Below are 25,922 nucleotides of genomic sequence, written 5' to 3' on the forward strand. Positions count from 1 at the left end.
ATAAGCATCTGCAGAACCAGTTGCCAGGCCACATCTAAATAAGGATTGGTTTCCTCTATAATGGCTATGGGAGCTCTGCTGGACACACAACTGGTGGTTTGGAGGTCATTGCTATTCTCAGGTGTCTTGAGCTCTGAGTCCTGGGTAGCATCCACCAGACACTTGTTGCTTCCTCAAGATGCTTCAGCTAAGCTGGCCTGCCTGCTCTGTGGGTGGCAGTTGGTTTGAAGTTGATAGTGGTACTGGTAGGGATCATGAACTCTTTCTTTACTAGGTATTCTCCCCTTTGTGATGGCTTTGAGGGCCAAGTCTAGAAGCAGGAGCAATAGCCTGAGAGATGAGTTGTTAGAGATTTTCTCCACTGAGGTTCAAGATGAAAAAGTGATTGAGATAGTGACAGTGTCTTTTGATAATGATGTGAAACAAAACAGGGCAGAAGACACAGCTTTGCAGAACTTATGATCCCCTTCACTAATAAAATTGATCTTTTAGTCAACATGCTAGTTCTTTTTATTCAACCAGTTCACATGTCTCAAACTTTTACATAAAGATATTATAAGAGCCTTGGTGAAATCCAGGTAGCTTATCTTAATTTGGAATAACCTGTTTTGTAAAGAATTCATATTGCCTCATAATAATTCATCTGTTGACTTGTATTCATTGAGGATGACTAGGTGCCCTGTTACAGAAACAATAAGAATTTAATAAGAAAACATAAATAATAGTAATAAATAGATCTTTTTTTCCTCTTGCCTCCAAGCATTAAGACTTCGTGTTTAAAAATATTAATTTAGTACTATTTAAAACAAAGGATTGCTCACCATGCATAAATTGTCCTGTGAATTAAGGATTAAAACATCTGCCCATTTGACAAATGTGACATGAGAAATATGTACTAAAGATTACAATTTTTTTGTATGAGGTAGGTGATATTTTAATAGCAAATGTTTCTATGATAATGACAGTCTCCTATTTCTAATGCATATAACAAATGAATATTTTTAATTTGCTGTGTAATTATTGATAAGTCTCTTAATGTTTGGTTTACAGATGCGTTTTTTTTTTAACCTTGCTCAGGTTGATCTGATTGTGGCTTTGGGTGGACTCGCAGGACGGTTTGACCAGATCATGGCTTCTGTGGAGACCCTTTTTCATGCAACTACCATCACTCCAGTGCCTGTTATCATCATACAAGCAGATTCCCTCATTTGCCTGCTTCAGCCAGTAAGTGGAATGAAGGGTGACCTCAGGGCACAAAGTCTGAGCTTCCAGTATACTTCAAAATCGGATGATTAGGCCATTGGCTAAATTAAGGCAAAGAATCTACCTGATATGCCCATTGAGGTCATGGGGAAGGAGGTGACAAAGCTTGCTTTCTTGAGGCTTTTAAATAATGGCTTCTCAGTCACTGAACATTAAACATAAAGATGAGAAGTTTCTGCTTTGCTTTCTTTCATTTGATTATACCCAGAAAAAATTTCAAAACTTTTAATTAAATTTATAAAGAATTACATTAATGACACTGCATTTTCAATAGCTCTTTGTGAGTAATGCTTAGGAGAAATCTCAGCATAGAAAATGTAGACTTTGACAGAGACTTCAAGTAGAATTCTCATATATTATGAGTACTGTCATTCAGTATAATTGGAAACCAGATTTGATTTTGTGATGGAATTATGGGGAAATCTTTTGCTCTTACAATTTAGCAACTTATTAATTTCACTATGCCATGAAAAATTCCTGAATGATGATGACCTTGAGGAAATATAATTCAAAATTCAGGGAAATTGGACATTAGATACTGACATACAGAGAGGTAGTGCAGCGTAGTGAAAAATAGCAAGACAGATATCAAAAGGCCTGGGTTCAAATCTCTCCTACAGTGCTTTCTAGCTGTGTTTCCCTCTGAAAGACACATTACCAATTTGAGCCTCAGTTTCTTCATCTGAAAAACAGGGTTATTGTATCTGCTTCCTACCTCTGATGCTGATGCTTAGTTTATAAATGCCAGTTCTTAAAATTTGTTACCTTACAGAGTATCTAACAAAATTCTAGTAGGAATTTAAGAAATAACTTGTTAAATGATTTTCATTTCTTTTTGAAATACTTTTCTTATATATTAATTTCATGGAATCTGTTGCTGATTAGTTTAATTCTACTTGTAATGCGAAATATCACTGAAGCTTCATTCATACCATGAGGAATTATTGACTGAGCAGTTATTAAAGAGGTTGTATGCTTCAGGTGGAGGAGCAGTGGATAGAGCACTGCACTTGGAGTCAAGAAGATTCATCTTCCTGAGTTCAAATCCTGCCTCAGACACTTACTAGCTGTGTAATACTAGCCATGTCACTTAACCCTGTTTGCCTTACTTCCTTATTTATAAAAGGAACTGGAGAAGGAAATGGCAAATTACTCCAGTGTCTCTGCCAAGAAAACCCCAAATGGGGTCATGGAGAGTTGGACACAACTGAACAACAAAATCTATCTTCTTCTCTCTCTCTCCCCCTAGGCCCCCTGCTTTTCTTCCCCCCTTCCCCGCCACCAACCCCATTAGGATGTAAGCTATCTGAGGACTGATTATCTTTCTTTTTGCTTGGATTTTGTATCCCCAATGCTAAGCATAGTGCCTGGCATGTAGCCTTATCAGTGTTTGTTGTCTAAGTGCCATTGCATGCACCACCCCCCCCCCCCCCGCCCCACTTTTGTTTAAAGTCTGCTTCCTGAGGAGGTAAGAGGAATGGTTAAATGTCAATTTCTGGGCTCAAGTTGCCCATTTGTTCCATTTTGTATGTGTGTGCGTGCGTGTATGTGCGTGTGTGTGTGTGTGTGTGTGTGTGTGTGTGTGTGTGTGTGTTTAGAACCTTCTTTAGCTTCTTCCACTTAGAATCAAGTTTTGTTTTTCAAATACTCCTTAATGTTGATGGATTTTCAAAGCTTTCTCCTTCCAACTATTGTGAAATTTTGCCACTTTTATTGTCTTAGGATAATCTCTTTTATTTTGGTGTCTCCTCCATTTATTCTGCTTATCTAAGGTCAGTGAAGACAGCATTAAGTTTCTAAGTCTTTCTCCAACATTTGGTGACATTTTTAGTGGTACGTTTGTAATTCGTAATTCAGTGGTCTATTGGTTGAAATGCCAATCCCTAAAGTTGACTAGTAGCATTGTGCATACCTGAAAGAGGATTCCCAAACGGGTGTTTTAATTGTAAGTAGGGACAACTTAGTCTTAGTCTCATTACATAATTTGATTGACCCTCAGTGAATTGGAAAATTATTTTAGCCAGAACATTGCACTTTTCAACTAGGCTGATTAACCATTCAATCAGCATTTGTTGGCAAATAAATTTCCCTGCTGGGGGATATGGATGAGAGTATAAAGTATGAAACAATTCCCTACTTGCAAAAAGCTTACATTCTGATGTATTAGTGACCTGTCTCATGGAAAATTATCTATCAAATTGTGCCTGTTAGGGTTTTGTTTTGTTTTTCTTTTGTTTTGTTTTTTTTGTTTGTTTGTGTGTGTGTGGTACAAAAATAAATAGGAAACCACCCTTCAGAAAGAAAGCAACATCATGTCTTAATGGATCAGAAAATTGTAAAAAACAAAACAAAACAAAACACAAAAAACATGGATCACCTGGATGAAAATGGATATCTTGGATCATTCAGGCCATTCTTGATGCAGTATCAGTGTAGGTAAAGGTAACTCAAACCAAACCAATTCTTAGTCTATTCTATACTTTATTTCTACAGAGGTATCTTTTTTTTTTCAGACAGGCAGGTAATAGTTTTACTATGTTGGCCAATGATGGGTTAGTAAAGAATTTAAAAAGCAAATTGAAAAAAAAAAACAACAGCATATGTTTTAAGTAATGAGATTTGAGCTGATCGCACGTGATTGCCATTTTCTTAAGTGACTGAATCAGTATTACCAATGGGGCTTATTGGTTAGTGGATTAGATCAGCATGGGACAGAAAGACAGAGAGAGATAAGTTCTTTTTCTTGTTTCTTAAAATCATAAGCACAGTAACTCTGTCAGGAAATACAAATTAGCAAGCCATCAAGCACATTATATAGTAAATCTCCAGATACTTCACTAAGGATCAAGAATCTCTTTGATGTGATATCTGCTTTATCAGTGCAGATTGCAATTGAGCCATACCTTCTCATCTTTTTTTTTTTTCCCCAATCAAACAAAAAAATTATCAAGCATCTAACTATGTACCCGATATTATGCTAGGCATTGGGGCTTCAAATCCAAAAATAAAACTCTTCCCCCCATGAGAGGTCCTCCATTCTGTTGGGGGAATACATTGTGCGCATTTTTTTGTATATAAGCATGTAAAAATAGAGATAATTTTGGAGGGTAGCTATCAGCAGCTGTCAGAATTAGGAAAAAAATCTAATGAAGGAGGTGGTATTTTAACTGTGAATAAAAGGAAATTAGTTATTTTAAGAGGAAAGGGAAAGGAGGGAATATGATGATCCAAGTATGGAGGACAGCCTGTACAAAGTCACTGAGGTGGGAGATGATATAGTATGTGTGAAGAACTCTAAGAAGGCCAGTTTGGTTAGCCTATAGGGATTGCAAAGGGGAGTGATATATAGTAAGAATGGAGACAATTTGTAGGAGCCGGATTTTAGATGGCTTTAAAATGCTATACTGGTGAATTTGGCTTTTTTCCTAGGCGTAACAGGTAGCATGGGGTTTACTGAGGGAGGGTCATATCTTTGGTTTAGGTGTATCTCATCAAAGTCAGTGTGGAAAATTCATTAGAATGGAAAGGCACTGAAGAATGTTCCTCCAGTTAGGGGCCAATACAATAGTCCAGGTGAGAAGCAAGGAAGGCCTGAACTAGAAGGATAAAATAATACATTGCAAAAAAATAATACATTGCTGACTCTCTTCCTCATTTTCAATTTCTTCCTATCTCCCAATAAAGCCTTAAATTTTGAATGTTTTGTGTCTTTTGACTATAAAAATAAATATTTTTATGTGTTTCCTTCTTGAATATGTCATATGACTTATATTTTGAATGTTTTCCTGGTTTTTTTCTACCTATTTTTAATCAAGGTATATGTTCTTTAACATTGTCTTTTTTAACACCCAGCCCTGTGCTGTGTCCATTATGCTATGCAGCGTCATCTTTTTCCTGTTAGTATTCTTCATCACTGCCCTTTTTTATGGCATGAATACACTTCCTTACTATGTTGTTGTTGTTGTTGTGTTGTATTTGACTGATTATGACCTTACAAACAGATTTTAAGTGACTTGCCCAGGGTCACTTAGCTAGTAAGTATCTAATGCTGGATTGGAGCTCGTGTCTTATGCCCAGCATTCTATCCACTGAGCCTTTTATCTGTCCCTTTTGCTTACTGTAATATGCTAATTGAGCTATAGTCCTGTCTTTGGATAGTTGTCATCAATTTTTAACTATTGCAAATAAAGTAACTATGGATGTCTTTACACACATAGATCCATTTAAAACTATTTAATTAGTACTATCCTTAGGATATAGAATCATTGGGTTAAAGGATATGGTTTTTGTTTCTTGAGGTTTTTTTCTTTTTAAATTTATTTTATATTGCTCTCAAAAGCTAGTAGCAGTCTTCAATGTCACTAATTGGAGGCAGTCACATGGTGCATTGGATAGAGTGAAGGCCTGAGTCAGGAAGCCATGAGTTCAAATCTAGCTTAAGATATTTATTAGTATTGTGACCTTGGGCAAATCACTTAAACTTCATTTGCCTCATTTTGCTTAAATGAAAAATGGACATAATAATACCATCTACTTTAAAGGGATGTTTTGAGGATCAAATGATAAAATATTTGTAAAGCATTTAGCACAGTGCTTGACACTGAGTAGATGCTATATAAAGATGTATTCCCTTCCCTTATTTATATAATAAGACAATCTACTTTTCTTCAGTCCAAAGAACATTGAATTTTTTGCATTTTGAAGTACTTTCCCCCTCATTGGATGGGTATAATAATTTATCTGATTTAAGAATTTGGACAAATCTACTTATTATTATAACAACTTGCATTTATTCCTTCCAAAAATCCCTTTATGATTTTTCTTTTGGTTTGTTTTGGAGCCATTCATTTGTATCCTTTCATCTCTATATAATTAAAGTCATCAATTTTGTCTCCAATAATTTCTTCCTTCTTTGATATATAAAAATGTTTCTCCTCTTCATGATTGAGATAAATATACTTCTCTGTTTTCTTCCAATTTAAAAAAAATGATTTTTGGATCATTGATCCACTTTTGACATTCCTGCTATAAATGGAATGAAAATACAGAACAAAGTTTCAACTAAATGGATGAATGGATGGATGGATGGATGGCTGGCTCACAAGTTCTCCCAGGAGTAGTAAATAAAGAAGTTTCTGGAGAAGCTAGTTATATCATGCATCTACAGGGAATAGGAGACATCATTTCATGAGATATAATTGGTTATTTTCCATTTTGATACTTATTAAGTATTTTCACCATACAATAATTGCAGATTATGTACCAATATCTCTTGCAGAGGAAAAAGATAGTAGAGAAAAAGAAAAAAAAACAAACTTGATCAGAGCTCCCAAATTATATTAACATAGAATTTGATAATTGGTGACTTCAGTTTAGAATGGGATGTTATAGAAGATGATGGCAAAAAAAAATGCTTTGGAAAATATGATTAATGGGTAAGAAACAAAAGAGACCAAGGTTTAGTAATCTGCATCCATATAAAACATGATTAACATGATTTTTTCAAAAAAAAAATTTGAGAGGTATTGGCCATGGCCAGTGCCAAATAAAATCACCTCCAAAATAAATTGTATTTGAACAGACAAGGGATAACTCATTGTACAGTCAGCCCACTACTTTCTTAGTAAAAAGATTGATGCAATGCCAGAAGAAAGAATAAAAATGTGAAAAACATGGGGCATGTCATTAAAACAACTTCAGACTTGATATTTATGCATCCTGTTGATGCCCCAGTGATACAATGGACATTTACACCAATAATAACAGTTTGGGTTTGACATTTATCCAATATAAACTATCATTATATGAAGAACAAAAGAATCTAGAATCTATTTCAGCCAGCACTCTCTACCAATAAAAAATAAATGGCCATACATGTTTAGGACATAAAATTACTTCAAAAACCTTATGAAAAATGATGGCATAAGTTTTTGTACAGTATTGCCTCATAAAAAGGCAAAAAGCAATCGAGGGGAAAACAAATTTAAATTAAATTTGTTGAGAGACCCAAGTAAATAAGGTCACCTGTGGCCACTTTAGGATAAAACTGGAAAACAATAAATGGAAAATATCTGATTTTTTTCCAATATGAAACTGTTGGGTTTTTTTTGCTTATTTTTTTTACACCAATAAGCACAGTGAAACCACCACACTTTTGACTCTAATACTGCCTTTCCTAATGTGTTGTGTTAAGAAGTAGAAGCAGTAGTGAAAGTAACAAATATGGGTAATGCAGTTCCAGCAGACAGTGATCTGTGCTATAGATTACACCATATTGCTGGTGTTGAGGGAATCAATTCTCAAGGAATATGAAAGAAGAGATTTTCGTGTTTAGTGGACTCCTTTTTTATAAATTTATTGAAAGAAATGTACAAGGATGGAGGATTAGCATGGACAGAGAGTTGGTTTTGTAGTCAAAAATACTTGGGTTTAAACCCTGCTTGTTACACAGACTAATTTTGGGGACCTGGGCAAATCATTTAAACTTTCAGTGCTTCAGGAAACACTTGAAGACTATAATTATCAGAAAAAAAATTTCCTCATCAGAAGGTCCTTGTCCCAGTGGAATCACAACTCTTGGGCAAAAATAAAGGTAAAGGAATTACCCAGGTTGAGTTTTGATCTACAACTGTTGGATGGAATGTCCAGATTGATTAGGTTACAGAGCCACTGGAGTTTTGGATTGTTATTTGTATTCATTTTTTGTTATCAAATATCTTATTAAAGGGCGCTCTAAAATATTGTCTGATAAATTTTGATGGATCATTTTCAATTTTATAAATTCCAGTGCTTATTGGGTATTTCTCTGTATTTTTTTTACATTGTTTACTTTCTTTAAAATGTTGACATAACTCATTAAATTTCTTTTGTTTCTTATTAATGTAGGCATTCCATACTATCGGTTTGTTTCAGAGTAGTGCTTTGGATATAGCTCATAGACTTTGATATGCAATATTGGTATGGTCATTATCTTTGAAGTAATGTGTGGTTGTTTTTATAATTTCTTCTTTCACATAGGCATTGCATATAATAAGCATTTTTGTAGCATCCACGTGCAGCTATACAGTTGTAATGGGATTACAATAATTTTGGTTTTATGATTTATTAGAACAGGTAATAAAATTTTTGTTGTTTCAAATTTACCTAGAAGTTCTAAATGAGTCAGTATATGAACCATTTAATGGTGCCTGGACAAAAAGTATGCACATTTGCAATCTCTTTTTTTTCTCCTTAAGTTAGTTATATTACATCACATGTAGATGATCATATGTGTGTGTGTGTGATTTATGTGATTTAGTTTAATGTTACATTGCTCTCTGTAACCTTTTTAAAATTTTACCATAATCTAATAGTGAGGGCTATAAAATAATAGTTGTGACATTATTGTAGACATAAATATTAGAAACTCCTATTTTCTTATTTGGATAATACCTTTGAATGTAATATCATTTCCACATTTATCCCTCTTGATGCTTTAAATATTGCTATAACTGATGCTACTTATGTATTTTTTAGGATAGCATGAAATATTTTAGTCCAATCTTTCGATTAAAATCTTTGCAAACCTCTCTTTATTAAGTGTTTCCTTCAAATAACATATTAGCTTTGCTACTCAATTTTTATTCATTCTTTTGGTTGATTTACATTTAATTTTACAGTTTAATCAATCAGTCATCAAGAATTTATTACCTACCCAGTATGTGACATGCCCTGTGCTTGGCATTATGAATACAAAGCCAAAAATACAGCAGTGCCATCCCTTAAGGTGCTTGTATTCCATCAGGAGAGATGACATGTCCATATTTAAGTATATGTAAAATGTATGTGTATTACACATACACAGATATCTATGTATATACACACATACATATATGCATTTATTGTTATTTTCTAAGGTGATTAGCAGAAGGGCATAAGCAACTGTGAGGGTAAGAAAAAGCCTCATGCAAAAACTTGCATGAATTGAGCTTTGTAGGAAAGGAAGCATTCTAAGAGGTGAAGCCAAGTAGGCATGTGGGGCATGGTAACTAGCCAGTACTAAGGCAGGTATAGCATCGAGAGTGAAGAATAGTAAGAAGACTTATCTAGCTGGCATTCTAAAGTTCAGTGAGTAAAGGAGAGTAGTGTTTAAGGCTAGAGGAGTAGGGTTCAGCCAGGTTGTGAAAGGCTTTAAATATCAGATAGAATAGTTTGTAATTGGTCTTCAAGGTAGTTATGCAGGTAGTCAAGTTTATCAAAGTGAAATATTGATATGGTTACAAAGAGGATGATGAGGTTCAGGTTGTCTGGAAAGAATTCAAGAGGCAGATATTCTCCTAGTCAAGAGAGCAAACGCAGTGGGCTAGCCCTAGAAGGGGGATACTAGCAGTTTGCAGGAAGACAGGTATTTGTTTTTATGCATAGATTTTCAGCACTCAGCCAAGGTCAGAGTATGCTCCTGTATGAGTAGTTAGTGGGCAGTTAATTGCATGGAAAGGGTGAGGCAGGAAAGGGAAGCAGGTGGGCTGAAAAACAGTTCAAGGATGTGATCACAGAACAAGGAACTTATCTTCCAATATTTGTTCCAGTATGGGGGGCTATCATTTTCACAGAGTATAGGCTAAGGAAGTTATGTTTTTGTTATCTGACAGAACTTCCTGTTACTGGGCAGATTTAGACAAGCTCCTCAAAGGCTTTGTTTAGGCAAAGTTAGCCTCAAAGATTCTCACCACTGTTGCTGGGCAAAAGTCAGCCTCACCAGTCAGACTTGTATTTTGGGAATATCATTTAGATAACTGTGTGAGGATGGATCAAAGAAAGGTGAGAGTCAGGGACAACACCATTTAGCAGACTGCTGAATTTGTCAATTTCTTTACTATTTGCTCATTTATTCAACATACCATTGTCTAAAAATCATTTTCATTGTCCAGTCACTATGCTAAACACTGAGAAAACTAAAGGTAGCTTAGGCATGGTCTCTGTCATATAGAATATATAGTCTAGCAGTGGATAAAACTGAATTTACTGACAACTACAGTACCTGGTATTACATATTAAGCTGCAAAAATTTTATGTTAACTGATGTTTAAGAAAGAAGAGCTTTTTTAACCAGGGGATCTAATGAGGCTTGTGAGGAAGTAGTTATTTAAATGGTGTTTAAAACCTATAGAGTAATTCAGCAAAAATCCAACTCTTCTTTGTTAATTTATTATTTGTTTGACCAAGACAATCACAATTGACAGAGAACTGAGTGATCCTGACCTGATTTTAATTCCCAGGTCAATAAATTCCCTGGGGCTGAACAGACTTTGTCACTGTGGTCTCTGTTTATTTTGTAAATCTCCCAAACTCTCTCCTCCCCAGACTCCCATTCTTTTGAGTTTTTTTTTAAACATGGTATACAAAATGAATTATCTGGTAAAACTGGGAGATACCTTGCTTTCTGCACAGGCAACCTAGTCATTTTTTCTGCCTCAGTACTATAAAAACCCCGTCCCAGCCCCACTCCTTGGGTACTCCATTATTTGCTGTGTGATACCATGAAAGACTTCCATTTTGTTTTATTGACTGTTTTCACTAAAATTTCAGGTTGATAACTGAAAGGAACACAAAGTATTTTACTATGTACTAATACATATACACACATGCATACATATTATATATATATTTATACATATATAATTAAACATAAATCTTTTGGTTATGTTATCAGTTATGTAAGGTTAAGTTACATAAGCTTAAGTTAAAGGAGTTCTTTCTTTATCAAAGATTTCTTCCCTCCCATTCTTCTCCCCTCCCTTCACCCTTCGTATTATTTGTTTTCTTTTTCTGAGACTACTCTTCTGTAAAATTCAGTAATTTTGACCATCTAATCCCTTGAAGTTTCTACCATTCAGGTAGTTTCTAGTTTATCTCAGTTTAAAAGTGTATATTGTTTTAATTGTCTCCAAGATCTTGATTTCTTTTGAAGTTTGTAATTGTCCCATTATACCCCCACCCCACCTTTGAACTTTTAGAGTCATTTTTTCTTTTTTTTTTAATTCTCATATTTTATTATTTAATATTTTTAGTTTTCAACATTGATTTCCACAGTATTTTAAGTTACAAATTTTCTCCCCATTTTTAACCTCCCTTCCACTCCAAGATGGCATATATTCTGATTGCCCCATTCCCCACCCCCCATCCCATTTCCCCTTACTTTCTCATAGGGCAAGATAGATTTCTGTACCCCATTGCCTCTATATCTTATTTCTCAATTGCATGCAAAAACAACCTTTTTTTGAGTATCCACTTTTAGAATTTTGAGTTCCAAATTCTCTCCCCTCTTCCCTCTCCACCCACCCTCCCTAAGAAGGCAAGCAATTCAATATAGGCCACACATGTATCATTATACAAAACACTTCCACAATAATCATGTTGTGAAAGACTAACTATATTTCCTTCCATTCTATCCTGTCCCCCTTTATTCAATTTTCTCCCTTGACCCTATCCCTTTTCAAAAGTGTTTGCTTTTGATTACCTGCTCCCCCAATCTACCCTCCCTTCTATCATTCCCCTTACCTTATCCCCTTCCCCTTACTTTCCTGTGGGGTAAGATACCCAATTGAGTGAGTATGTTATTCCCTCCTCAAGTCAAATCCAATGAGAGCAAGATTCACTCATTCCCCCTCGCCTGCCCCCTCTTCACATTCAATAGAACTATTTTTCTTGCCACTTTGATGTAATATAATTTGCCCCATCCTTTCTCTCCCTTTCTCCCTCTCTCAATATATTCCTCTCTCACTCCTTAATTTCATTTTATTTTTTAGGTATCATCCCCTCATATTTAACTGACCTTGTGCCCTCTGTCTCTACGTGTGTGTGTGTGTGTGTGTGTGTGTGTGTGTGTGTGTGTGTGTGTGTGTTCCCTTCAGCTACCCTAATACTGAGAAAGGTTTTGTGAATTACACACATCATCTTTCCATGTAGGAATGTAAACAAAACAGTTGAACTTTAGTAAGTCCCTCATTTCTCTTTCTTGTTTACCTTTTCATGCTTCTCTTGATTCTTGTATTTGAAAGTCAAATTTTCTATTCTGTTTTATGATTTCTTGATTTCTCATAAAATCACTAGCTTCCAATTTCTCCAAACTAATTTTGAAGGTGGTATTTTCTTCAGTGGTCTTTTGGACCTTCTTTTCCATTTGGCTTTCCTCATTGGCTTTTTGGAGCTCTTTGGCCATTTGGGTTACTCTATTTTTTAAGGTGTTGTCTTCAGTATTTTTTAGGTCTCCTTTAGCAAGTCATTGACTTGTTTTTCATGGTTTTCTTGCATCACTCTCATTTCTCTTCCCAACTTTTCCTCTACTTCTCTTACTTGCTTTTCCAAATCCTTTTTGAGCTCTTCCATGGCCTGAGAACAATTCATATTTTCTTGGAAGCTTTTGATGTAGGCTGTTTGACTTTGTTGACATCTTCTGGCTGTATGTTTTGATCTTCTTTGTCACCAAAAAAAGATTCTGTAGTCGGAGTCCTTTTGCACTGCCTCTTCATGTTCCCAGCCAACTACTTGACCTTTGAGGTTTTTGTCAGGTTGTGACTGCTTGTAGAGCAGAGAACTAAGAACTGCCAGCAAGGACCATGACCCAGATCCAATCAGGGCAAAGCAAGAGAACCCTGCCTCTGTGCCAGAAAAGTACTCCCTGCACTCCTGCTCTGATCCACTGCTTGATTCTTCCCACCGGGTGGGCCTCGGGCCAGAAGCAACTGCAGCTGGACCTCTGAAAGCAGCTACAGGAGCTTGCTGCTGCTGCTACCATGGCTGCACCAGCTCCACAAACCCCAGGGTTGGGGCTGGGGCCAGACTGCATAGTTCTCTCATCCCTATCCAGCAGTTTTCCCACTAACCTGCTCCATTGTCTTTAGCGTTTGTGGGTTGAGAAGTCTGGTAACTGCCACAGCTTAGTGATTCATGGCCCTAAGGCCTGCTCCACCCAACACCACATCTGAGTGGTCCTTGTGGGGCTCATGCTGGGCTGTTCCCAGCGCCATGCAATAGACCCTTCCCAGTGACCATCCAGGCTGTCCTGGGCTGGACACCTGCTTCCACAGCTCTAGAATTTGTTCAGGGCTGTTTTTTACAGGTGTTTGAGGGATTTGGGGGAAAGCTTAAGCGAGTCCCTGCTTTCCAGCCACCATCTTGGCTCTGCCTCCCTAGAGTCATTTTTAATTCTCTTAATACAATCATCGTCTTAGATTATCTGGAAAGTTTATTCTACTTTTGTGTCCATTAACTTACAGATTCATGTTCCAGTTTCTCCAGTTTATTCTGATCTGCCTGGAAAAAATCTAGTGTGATTTTGATAGATGTGCCTTTGTCATGTTTGTGCTTTTCGAACTTTAAACATTTGTTCCCACAAATTGTGTGAAAGTCAGATTTTAAACTGCTTATAAATAATCCATCACATTTGTTCATATTTTAAGAAGGTTTTATCTTGAATAATTTCCTGGAATACAGGCTTTATTATTTTATTTTTCTGAGCTTTTCAGGGTATCAATTATTCTATCTTCATTTACCCTCCACATTCATTATCTGCAGCTGAAAGCTTTCTAAACCTCTTTCCAACTGAATTATTTCATGAGCTTGTTTGTGCTCTTCTGCTGCATTGTCTTTGATTTTTTTATCCTCAGCTGTACTCTTGCTTCTGGTTCTTGATATCATAAAATTGTCTTTAATATTCTCCATATTGGTAACTTTTTTCCATTATTTCCTCCTGATTCCTTTCCTTCCTTCCTTCTTTTGCACGCTGGAGTCAGGGGGGCTTGAGTTCAAATCTAGTCACAGACACCTACTAGCAAGTAACTTAAAACTCATTGCCTCTCCCTTTCAATCCTCTTCCCTCCAATTAACCAATATGTGAAGGAGGGAAATCACTAGTAGCTAGAAGAATCATGAATGCATTCATGTAGAACACAGTGCTTGATCTGCGTTATGAAAGGAGCTAGAGATTCTGGGAGGTAAAGGAGAGTAAGGAGTGAATTCTAGCCATGGCAGAGAGTCTTTGCAAAAGGCATGGTGATAGGAGAAGGATCACTCTCTCCCTTCTTCCCTCTCTCTTTGTTCCTTCCTCTCCCTGCCTCCCTCCCTCCATCTGCCCTTCCCCCTTTTCTCTCTTCCTCTCCTTCTCTTTCTTCCATTCTCTCCTTCCCCACTGTCCTCCCCCCCAGTCTTCTTCCTGGGATTTTTTAAACTGACACTTGGAGAATTGTGCAAAGTATTTTTCTCTTTGGTATGTGAAAACTATTATAACACGGCTTCTATGTACTTTTCTAGCCTTTTTGTACATTATTCCCCTTTACACACTCTGATCCAGTTCAACTGGCCTTCTCACTTTCTCTCATACGCCATATTCCTTTTCCGATTACCTGGCAGGATAAGATACCTTACACTGAGGTCCTTTCTCGAACTAAACTGTCCAGCATTCAAACTACTACAGATAGCACAACTCTGACGGGCTGGCCACATTGTTTGAATGCCAAATGTATGTTTGCTTAAAAGACAATTTTGTGGAGAACTTGCACTAGGCAAGAGCCCATGTGGTCATCAGAAGAAATGATACAAGGATACTCTCAAAGTCTCTCTTAAGAACTTTGTTATTGATTGCATGACATGGGAGTACTGGAACAAGACCACTCAGCATGGTGTGCCCTCATCAAAGAAGGTGCTGTGCTCTATAAGCAAGGCAGAATTGAAGTAGCTCAAAACAAACATGAGATGCACAATTTTAAAGAATCCACCCCAAATGTTCATATGGACTATCTGTGCCCCACTTGTGGTAGAGCATTCTGAGTTCATATTGGTCTGATCAGCCACAGTCCGATGCACTGTAACTTGACTGCAACATAGTGATGCAATTTTGGTCCTCTTTGAGAAAGAAGCAATCAACCAATATGTATAATTTATAAAGTAATGATAATGATATCAAAAGTCCTCAAAATAATTGAGTCATAAATTGAAAGATCGTTATTATCTATAGTATAGAGAACTTTGTAGAGAACTTTGTCACACCTTGATCTTTTCAACCACATGGATAAAGTGACAGATAACATCTTTTCCAATTTTACATTCTCTTCTGATATGGAGGAATAGATTCTCAGAATAAAAGCTTCATTGCTCTTTATACTCTTTTTTCCCCCTGAGACTCATAATCTACTATCAGCTCAATGATCTCATGGTCAGACTTTTCTTTCCTCTCATCACAGATACTGAAAGACCTTCATGACCTCATTCAAGCATCATTGTTCTTTGTGTGCCCAGAGAATATATACTATCTACCTTCCTTGGACCACTTCTAGTAATGCTGGCCAGGTCCAGAACACACACAACTCATAATAGGAATTCAGTGGTATTCACCATCAAATCTCTTGGAGATAACATTCTATAGAATACTGTCAGCCCCATGAGGAGAAGGATTCTTGTCAGAGGTTGGAGACAAGGGATAGGGCTGCTTGATAGGTCTTATGGGGGTTCTGACTCATGTTGCTATCTGTAGGATTAGAGATGTGCCCACCCTCATTTTATAATAATTTCAGTGGCCTTGGAGTGTGAGTGAGGGTGCATTTTTAAAAACCTGTTTCACATAAATGTCAAAAGAGCTAGAGGCTCAGCTGAATCAGTACCTTGGACATCTGCTTCTAGCTCCAGTACTGTCATTTTTAGCTATGCTGAACTTCAGATGCCCTATGGCAGTCTTCCCAACCTTTCAGGCCTACTATCTTAAATTAGATACCTTTGACATTTTCAATCAGAAGACATAAAAAGGAACCACATACCTATTAGAACTTGACAGAATGATTAACTGACTGATTTCTAAGCAATTCAAACATTTCCTCTTAATTTTCATTCAACCCGTTTTATTTTATTCCCTCTTTCCTTTTTTCTCTGTTCTACCAAACATTTTCATCTCTCTTCAGACCCTTCGTGACTCCCACTTCCAACTTATTTGAGAACTTTGCCATATTTTATTGGGAGAACAAGCAAAAACAAAAACCTGAAGCCATTTGTGGAGAGCTCCCTCTTCTCCCTTCTTCACCCTTACCGCTGTTGTCACTATGTTCACCCCATCTCAGATAAAGAAGTGAATTTTCTCCTTGCCAAGGCAAACCACCCCACATTCACAAGTGATCTCATTCTATTCTGTCTTTTCCAGCAAATCACCCATTCTATCATCTCCACTTTCTCACTTATCTTCAGTCTCTCCCTCTTTGCTGGCTCCTTCCTTACTCCTAAGCAATATGCCCATGTCTTTGTACTTCTCAAAAAACCTGCTCTTAATTCATCCATCCATTCCATCTCTTGTTTACCTTTGTTACCTCTTGCATCACTGTTTGTTAGCTAAACAATTTGAGAAGGCTATCTACAATACCTGTGTCCCTCTTTTTTTCCACCTCTCACTCATTTCTTAACCATTTACAGTCTGGTTTCTGACCTGTCAACCAAGTGAAACTATTCTCTCTCCAAAGTTGCTGATGATCTCTTAATTGCCAAATCTAATGGCTTTTTCTCAATCCCTTTCCTTCTTGACCCTTCTTTCTCAGTCTCCTTTGTGGGATTGTCGTCCGGGTGAATCCTGCTAATTCTAGATGTTCCCCAGGCCTCTATCCTTTTCCCTTTTTTCTTCTCCTTCTATACTTCTTTATTTCATGATCTTATAAGATCCTTTGAATTTAATTAGCATCCCTATGCAGATGATTCTGAAATCTATCCTTTTGTAACCTCTGTTATTGTTGTTGTTCAGTCATGTCCAATTCTTTGTAAAGGGTTTGCCATTTCCTTTTCCAGCTTATTTTATAGAAGAAGAAACTGAGGCAAACAGTGTGAAGTGACTTGCCTAGGGTCACACAACTAATGAGTATCTGAGGTGATATGTGAACTCATATCTTCCTGACTCCAGGTCAGGCACTCTATCCACTGTGCCACCTAGCTGCCCTGGTTAAAACTAGAGATAGATAAATGGTCAGATTTACAAATTGGAGATAAAAGTATATACTTCAAACTCTAGGCCAGTGAATTTATTATACATTCCTGGCCAGATTCTATCATGGATTATTAAAGGAATGTATATGAGCTCGTAGGAAGAAACAGATCATTATAAACCTTTACATATTCATTAGGGATGAGTCCTGTTTGAACAATTTTATCATCTTTTTGGACAGGATTTCTAGATTAGGTTAGCAGTCTGATTGATATAAATGCTAGAATGCTGGATTTGAATTTAGGAAACTGTGGATTCTAATACCTTCTCTGAAAGGTATAAGCTTTGTGACCTTGGACAAATCATTTACCTTCTTTCACTCTCAACCAGCTCTCTAAGACTTAGATGTATAGATGAATTGTGATATGCATTGTTGGATGGAGTTCCCACATGGACAAAATTATAGATCCTTAAAATATTGACGTACCAGGCTAGTAGATCAGGAAACTCTTATGTATCAATATGTCTGTATTTCATCAAGGTATTTTACAGAATCTTTCATAGTATTCTCAAGTTATAGAGAGATTCAGATGTGGTGATTTTACAGTTTATATGAGTTTGAAACTGTTTGTCCAACCAAACAGTTTTGTACCAATAGATCCATGCCAATGTCATAGTAATAATTTTTTTGGAGGGGGGAGGGCAGGGCAATTGAGGTTAAGTGACTTGCCCAAGGTCACACAGCTAGTGAGTGTGTGAAGTATCTGAGGCTGGATTTAAACTCAGATCCTCCTGACTCCAGTGCCAGTGTTCTACTCACTGCACCATCTAGCTGCCCCATATAGTAATAATTTGGATGAAGACATATATACACATAAATTTTGCGAATGGTAAGAGGATTGAAGGAATGCTAATATAATCGATTTTTTTTTTAAAGTCAGTGGACTCGAATGGCAGAGTGAATCCAAAAATGTAAAATTCTTCAATTGGTTAAAAAAAAAATCAACTCCACAAGTACAGAATGGTACTTGGTGTAGGGCAGGGAATGGCCAGAAAACATTTCATGGGGGGGTGGGGGGGGGAAGATTCAGGGATCGCAAACTCAAAAATTTGTATAATGATTGGAAGCCTTCATCACTGAAAGTTTAGATTACTAGAAATATGATCTAAAGCACAGAACATCCTGTGATCAGAACACATCTAGAGTATAGTATATAGTTGTGTGCTCCATTTTAGACTTTATTTAGTGAGACTGAATGGGATGGTAAGGGGATTCCTAATCATATTACCTCAAGGATTCATTAAAAGGACTGAATATTTATAACCTGGAGAAGAGAAGATGGGTCCCTGTCTTCAAATACATAAAAGTCAATCATGGGGAAAAGAGATTAGACTTGTTCTTTGTATGACTGAAGGAGAACATAATACCAGTAGGTAAACGCTAATCCAAAAATTAACTGAAGTGTAGTGGGCTGTCATGAATTTTCCAACATGGGATATTATTAAGTAGAGTTGAGAAGATTCCTTTCTGGGGACATTATGGATGGACTTCAGTGCTTTTGGAAAAGATTGCAGTGTAATGATCCAAGCCCATTCCTGATCCTTACATTCAATCAATTATACATAGAATATATCAAATACTGAAAACAGTTCCTTAGTTTATTTTTAACTGTGCAGTATTCCAGTTCTTACATTTTCTTTTAGTCTCTCCTCTAATCACAGCTCATTTTTACTACATGAAAATTAGCTATAAAAAGGCATTCGCAGCAGGATATTTCATGGTCCAGTTAAAGTTGTAGAAAGATTTTAAAAATTTTCCTACTTTTCATTAGTATGTTATGACATATACTTCACTTACTGTGGTTCAAAATAGTACTCTGAATATTGATGGGTAAATTCATGATTCAGTAACATTGTCTTTGAAGGGGTTTTCAATATGACATTTTAAGTATAAAATCAAAAACAGAATGCATAATACCACTCTATTTAAAAGCGATCATCCCCTTCCTTCTAAAAAGTGTTCTTAATAAGGAGCAATCACCCTTTATGAATAGGAAATTTTATGTAATAGTCCAGACACTTTGCACATGAAACTTTACTAATGTCAATTACCGCCAGGCTGTCCCTGGTTGAAGAACATCAGGCATTCTGAGTTGTGTTTATCATGCTAACCATGCACAGTGTGAATGGCTTATGGTTTCACATACATACTTTCTCATTTTCTGGTACTGTGCTTCTCAGGAGTAGAGAAACATTAGCTTCTGTACACTGAGCATAAATTATCTTTTATCTCTGAGTTTTATGGCAGTTTGTAATACAAGGTAATAGGATTTATGACCAAGAAATGAGATGTCCAAGAGTTAATAAGGCATGCCTTTTACATTATGCTGAACCAAGTTCAATGTTTCCTATGTCGGGTACCAATATTTGATATAGGTAAGTGCTACAGAGCAGATTTCTACACATTTTTTATCCTTCTCAAATGAACTTCCAAATATTTTGTAAATATTTTTGCAAAGGAGTCTTAGACTTTTATAGGTATGCATGCATGCATGTATGTATTAGGTTGTGTGTATGTTTAACAAAAAAACTAGTAATTCAGTAGAACTTTATTGAGATCTTATGAAAAATAATCAGAATATTGGAATTAGCATAGTAACAACTGCTAGTAATAATAATACTTATAGCTAATATTTATGTAATGCTTACTATGTGCCAGACACTGTGCTAAACACTTTATGGTTATCTCATTTAATTCTCAGAACAACCCAGCAAGGTAGATGCTATTATTAATCCCCTTTTATAGATGAGGAAACAGAGCCAAAGGTTAACTGACTTACCCAGGATCCCACAACTAGTTAATGCCTGAGGACAAATTTGAACTCAGGCCTTCCTGACTCCAGGCCCAGTTTCCTATTCACTGTGTCATCTAACATCCCTCTCTGGTAGGACAGTTATCTGCTATTTAGAATGTGGCATGGATATTGGGTTTCTCAGATTTTATTTATGTTATAGCTCCTTTACATTTAATCTGTAGCATCTTTATTTAGGGTCCACACATTCCTAGTGGGTCATGAAAAGACACAAGGGGGTCCATGTGTTTGGGTAGGAGGAAAACTAGATTTTTATTTTTACTTCCTTCTAAATGAAATTTAGCATTTCCTTCAATTATATATATATATATATATAGTCAACAAAACATTATTTTGTGGAGAAGTCCGTAGACTTTCCCAAGACTACCAGAGGAGACCACGACCTAAAAAAGGATGAACGTCCTTTGGCCTACAAATACCTTTTAGTGTCTGTCAGATCCCAAGTAGATAGAAACTATTCCCTTTCAAAGATCAGAGGTATTAAGTTCACAGCCTTTAAGCCTTCAGGTCAGTCTGCCTTTGACCTGTCTTATCAACCCTCCTTGATAGTCTATGGATTTTTGACTCTAGGTTTCTCTTTTAGCTCTACTCCCTTAAGTTTTTGTAATCTGTACACTACTGCCTCCTGTGGCTGAAACTTCACCCCTCCGACCCCCAACTGTTACCTCAAGGTGGCTGACTCTGCCTTTTCTGCAGACTGAATATTCCATAGTTTCAGTTAGAATTGACTCATCTTGGGTTCTGCTGTTACCTAGTAAACCCTAGTGTCCTAGAGCTAACCGTAGGCATCATCAGCATCATCATAGCTATAGCATTGTAGCACCTACTATGTGCCAGGGATCGTGCTAATTGCCTCTACAAATGTTATCTCATTTGATCTCACAAAAACCCCATGATTTAGATGCCATTATTATTCCCACTTTACACATGAGGAAACTGAGGTAACCAAACATTACGTGATTCGCCCAGAGTCACACAGCTACTGTCTGAGGCTGTATTTGAATTCAAGGCTTTTTAACTCTAGGCCTAGCACTCTATCTCCTGTACCACCTAGCTATCATACTCAAATATTTTCAAGTTGAGACTATATCTTTGTTTTAAAGATGCTTCCATTTTTATCTGTTAATTTAGCCTACACTCAACATATTACCTCTTTTTACCTCACTCATGACCCTCTTCAATATAATGAACCTCTCTCTACTCCCACAGCACACATGCTAGTGTCTTGTCTGTATTTAAATCTGTAGCAATTTCTCCTCTTATAATTGGTTTTGAATTTTTGGGTTTTCTATCATTAGATATGTCAAATTTCATCCCACCTTATAAAATATAGTATTCTAAAATACAGCAAAAGGGGGGAAAAAGTAGTTATACCTAAATGTCTTCAAGTGTTTGAAGGTCTCTTTTAAGTGAGAAATTAGGCATTTGTTGTCATCAAAGGGTAGAAGGATCAATCGGTAGGAATTGTAGAGGCAGCTTTAGCATGAAGGTAAGGAAAACCTTTGTAACTTAACTTTTTAACAGTTTGTGCTATTCAGAAATGGAATGTGCTCCCTGAAGGGGACCTGTGCTCTAACCCAGATTATGATACTTATTGCCTCTGTGACTGTGCACAAAACACTGAACCTGGCTGGGCCTTAATTTCTTCATCGGTGAACTGTGGGTATTGGACTAGATTGCCTGTGGCATCCCTGACAACTTTGTAGTTGCTCAGGAAGAGTAATTATACCATCATAGCCTCATGATGCCCCCTGGTGGTTGGCCTAGGAAAATCTCTCGTGATGTGATAATGCCATTTTTCACTTTTGTTATTGAAAAACTCAACAAGCCTGTTTAGACAAAAGAGGCAAGGAAATGAACTCTAATAAATCATTATCAAATAGCTCTGAAACCACTGTCTTGCCAAGACCAGAGGTAATATTCTTTACCTATGCTGCTGCAATATATTTTCCCATAATTCAGGAACCTCACCCCCATGTATATGTCACATATACACGTGTATGTGCACATGCATACATTTTACATATGTGTGTATACATATCCACATATCCACATATATACTGAACAAATATAAATACAAAATTGCTAAATGTAGGGCCCTTAGGGCAGAAAGGCGCTTGCAGTAGAGTAATAAAATGTTCATGTAGATGGTAGTGTTTGGATCACTCTTCAAAGGAAGAGAGGGATTGTATGAAGTGGAAGAAATTAGCGTGGATTGAGTTTTTTGTGTGTGGGGGGAGGGGGATTTGGATGAGTAAGGTAGAAGGAATGTAGAATCATTGGTAGTTTGAGGGGGTGGTAGAATATAATGAATGTCTTTTTAAAATATGAGGGAGCTTAAGAATATTTGAAGGTTGTAGAGAAATAGCCAGTAGATAGGGAGATGCTGGAAAGTCCACAATAGAGATAGTTGAGGGGTAGTCTTTTGGAGAAGATAGGTGGAAGTGTGATTAGGAGGACATGTTTGCCCTTCCTGAGGAGAAAGTCCACCTTATTATTGGAGACTTGAAGAAAGGAAGAGAAAGTGGGAATCAATGTAAAGAGTTGTGAGATGAAGAGGAAAGTTGAGGGAACTCAGTGAATGGGCTCATTTTTTTTTCTTTTTCAGAAAAATGAAAGGCAAAGTAGGCCCTCACTGAGACATACTGAGATTTGGAGCTGGTCTGGGAATCTTGAGAGAGAATAGCTTTGGAATAGTTTCTGTAGGGAATGAAAGAATATGCAGCAGTAATAAAAGGATTGCCTTACAGTGGTGAAGGCCTAGTTGAACCTAAATAATATGAACTTGCAATATATGCTTTTTTGTCTCAGTTGCATGGTTTCTTCCAGCACCTTTCAGCAGCCTGTTTATAAAGAAAAGCTGAGGCAGATGGTAGAATTAATTCAAGAATTGATATTAGCAAGGGATGAGCCTATTTGATGGCTTTTTACTCTTTAATCCCTGATACTTTTATTTTCGTGGAATAAATTCTTTAATCTTTGCTTTTAACCAAGAGCTTCCTGGGAAAGTTTTCTTTTGCTACTAAACTGTCTGAGAGGTCTTCAGGTTCAGAAAATCACTCCAGCTCTTCAAAAGTTGTTCATGTCTAAGATGCAGTTCAGATGGAATTGCTGTGTGTTTTTTATGATAAGATAGACCACACTTTAAATTATCATTATGATAATGAAAGTGGTTGATGATAGCACATTTTTAAGTTGTGCTTTATAGTTTGTAAAACATTTTTCTATAAGGAGCATGGAACCTCATACAGTGTGAAGTAAGAAAAAGGGAATGGAGTCATGACTAAGTGACTTACCAAAAAAGTATCAGAATAAATTTGAATTTAAACATTTAACATCTGACCTTAATATTTTAAAAAATGAAGGGGAAGTGGATGACATTGGCCACACATTTTGTGACATATAGCTCCACTTGTTCCTTTCTTTGAATTATCTTTGATAAATGATATCCTCTGTTGATGTGTAAAATAAATGACCTCATCAACAGCAGCCTAATGTTTTCTCTAAGTGAGACTCAAGTTGGTTAGGTGGTAGGTCTCCTCTTCCCTTCTGCTCATCTGAAAGTGTCTTCTGTAAGGTCACCAGTCGCCACTTATTCACCAAATCCATTGGTAGTTCATCCACTTGGCTTTAGAAGTCCTCTGCCCTCCATCTGACCTGTCCTGATTGCTGAATGATTGAAAGCAGACTCACTTATTCCACTACATACAATCCATGTTAAGGCAGCTAGGGTGGGCGTGCTGGATAGAGTGCCAGGCCTTGAGTCAGCAAACTCATCTTCCTGAGTTAGAATCTGGCCTCTTGTTAGCTATGTGACCATGGGCAAATCACTTAACCCACTGTGTGTGTATACATTTACACACACAGACATATATATTCCTTAGCCTTATTTTTTTTTCTTGCTCTTTAATAGATCTGTTGGCTCATCCAATCCCACAGCCCCTTTTATCATCATGGCTTCAAATCTACTTCCTTAAATATTATTTCTCTTATATTCAATCTCCTATTTCCTTCTAGACTTGTTCATCTGTGTGTCTCACTTTTTCCTCGGTTTCAAAATGTACAAAACTATACTCATCTGTTCTTCAAACCTACTTTCTCACATGACTCCAGGATTTTAAATTAATGTATTTTAATTAATTATATTTATTATTCATATTTATGTATTATTAATTAATTTAATTAATTAATTGGATATATTAATTTGATTTGATGGATTATTATGATAGTTTCCTTCCTATAGTTTCCTTTCTTTTTCACCTCAATCCATCATTATAATACTGTTGCTTAGGGTAATCGTCCCAAGACACTGTTCTGAACAGTCAAACCTCTGTCCAGTAGATTGTAATGGCTTTCTCCTGTATGCAGGATTAACTCTAAACTCCTTAGCATGACATTCAAACCTCTCCACAATCTGGGACTTCCCTATCATATTAGAAATTAAAATATAATTGAATAAAATATTAATTCATTTAAAATAATAACCATAAACCCACTAAATTCTAACCCAATTTTGCCAAAAAAAAAATCAAGAGAAGTATATTGTTTTGCTTTATTTATTTATTTTTGCAAATCTCCTTTATGTCTGGCTTAACGGAAGATTCTCGGTCTCTCTAGTGTACTCTGGCATTCATTTAGTAAAGATGTGCTGTATTGGTTGAAGCGTGTGAAGAAAATTTGAATCTCATATAGATATTGAGTTACAAAAGGGAGAGATATCTCAATAAGTAAATAACATCGGTATTTTTTGAAAAAGTTTTGACCTCAGGCACTCCCCCATCCCACCAGGATCTTATGGACCACCCTTTGAGCTGCTGCTTTACAAGAAACTTTGTTGCAGCCAAACCGTTCCCCTTACTTTTTGCACATATGGTGTTCCTCTTTTATTCCACTCCCTGTGTCTTTGTTCACACACCTCCTTTTCATTTGTTAATTCTCCTCCTCTTTCTTGCTGCCTTCCTTCTCTTCAAAGCACCTGAACTCTTGGTTTTCCTTTCCTCTCCAAAAGTCTTATAGTGTTTATTGGGTTCTTAGCCTAAGTTTCTTTGAAGTTTTAGCTTAAATTTACATGTATACTCTCTGTTCAGCTATACTGTAATTCATTCCTTGCCAGGGATACTGAAGCCCTGGGACTTAGCAGTTTGCTTGTACAATTACTGATCATTTCCAATATAACCCAGATTTAGTCATATGTGTGTATGTTACATATGTGTGTGTGTTTGTGCATATATGTAGATAGAGACATATTTCTTCATGCAAGGAAAAAAAATACTAGAGTAAAAAAAAAACCTGTTACCTAATTGGCAGTGCCTTGCTTAGAGACTGCTTGACCTTGAAGTGCTCTGTCCTTCAGGGGAATTGGTAGAATGACACCCATCAGCAAAAACTCATAGTGCTTCCTCAGTGATTCCTATGCAAAGAGCGACATGAAATATCAAATTGAATCTCACAGAAACGATAAAAAAAAATTATTTGAACATTGACCTTTCATTCCCAGCCATGAGTGACAGAGAATCAGTTTTAGAGACTCAGTGTAATCCATAAAACAGAACTGTGTGCAGGTAAAACAACAGAAAAGACTAGATCAGCATTTATTTAAGTTCTTTGGCTCTTATAATTTACCATAATCCAATTCTGTATAAACTAATGGAATACTGATGGCTGACTGTCACCCTCTTTCCTTTGTCCCTCTTCCCACAATCCTTTTCAGCAAGGACACAAGTACACAATGGTATGTATGCTTAGCTCAATTGAGCATCTTTTTTTGATTAAAAACAATAGGTTAGCAGCTGAGTGGCAATGGACCATCAAGCAAGGAAATGAGATGAGCCTCTTAGTAGAAGATTGACAGAAAT

At 36.7% G+C, this 25,922-nt stretch overlaps 1 protein-coding gene across 1 annotated transcript in view; it reads left to right on the forward strand.

Moving 5' to 3' along the window:
• Positions 1-25,922, forward strand: part of LOC118850966 (thiamin pyrophosphokinase 1-like) — a 329,782-nt gene that overhangs the window by 148,392 nt on the left and 155,468 nt on the right. The window contains exon 5 of the mRNA XM_036760571.1: positions 1,078-1,224. Within this exon, the coding sequence (XP_036616466.1) occupies positions 1,078-1,224 (147 nt within the window). The remainder of the gene's footprint in view (positions 1-1,077; positions 1,225-25,922) is intronic.

Source organism: Trichosurus vulpecula, chromosome 5, assembly GCF_011100635.1.
Source record: "Trichosurus vulpecula isolate mTriVul1 chromosome 5, mTriVul1.pri, whole genome shotgun sequence".
In the NCBI taxonomy this organism is placed as follows: Eukaryota; Metazoa; Chordata; class Mammalia; order Diprotodontia; family Phalangeridae; genus Trichosurus; species Trichosurus vulpecula.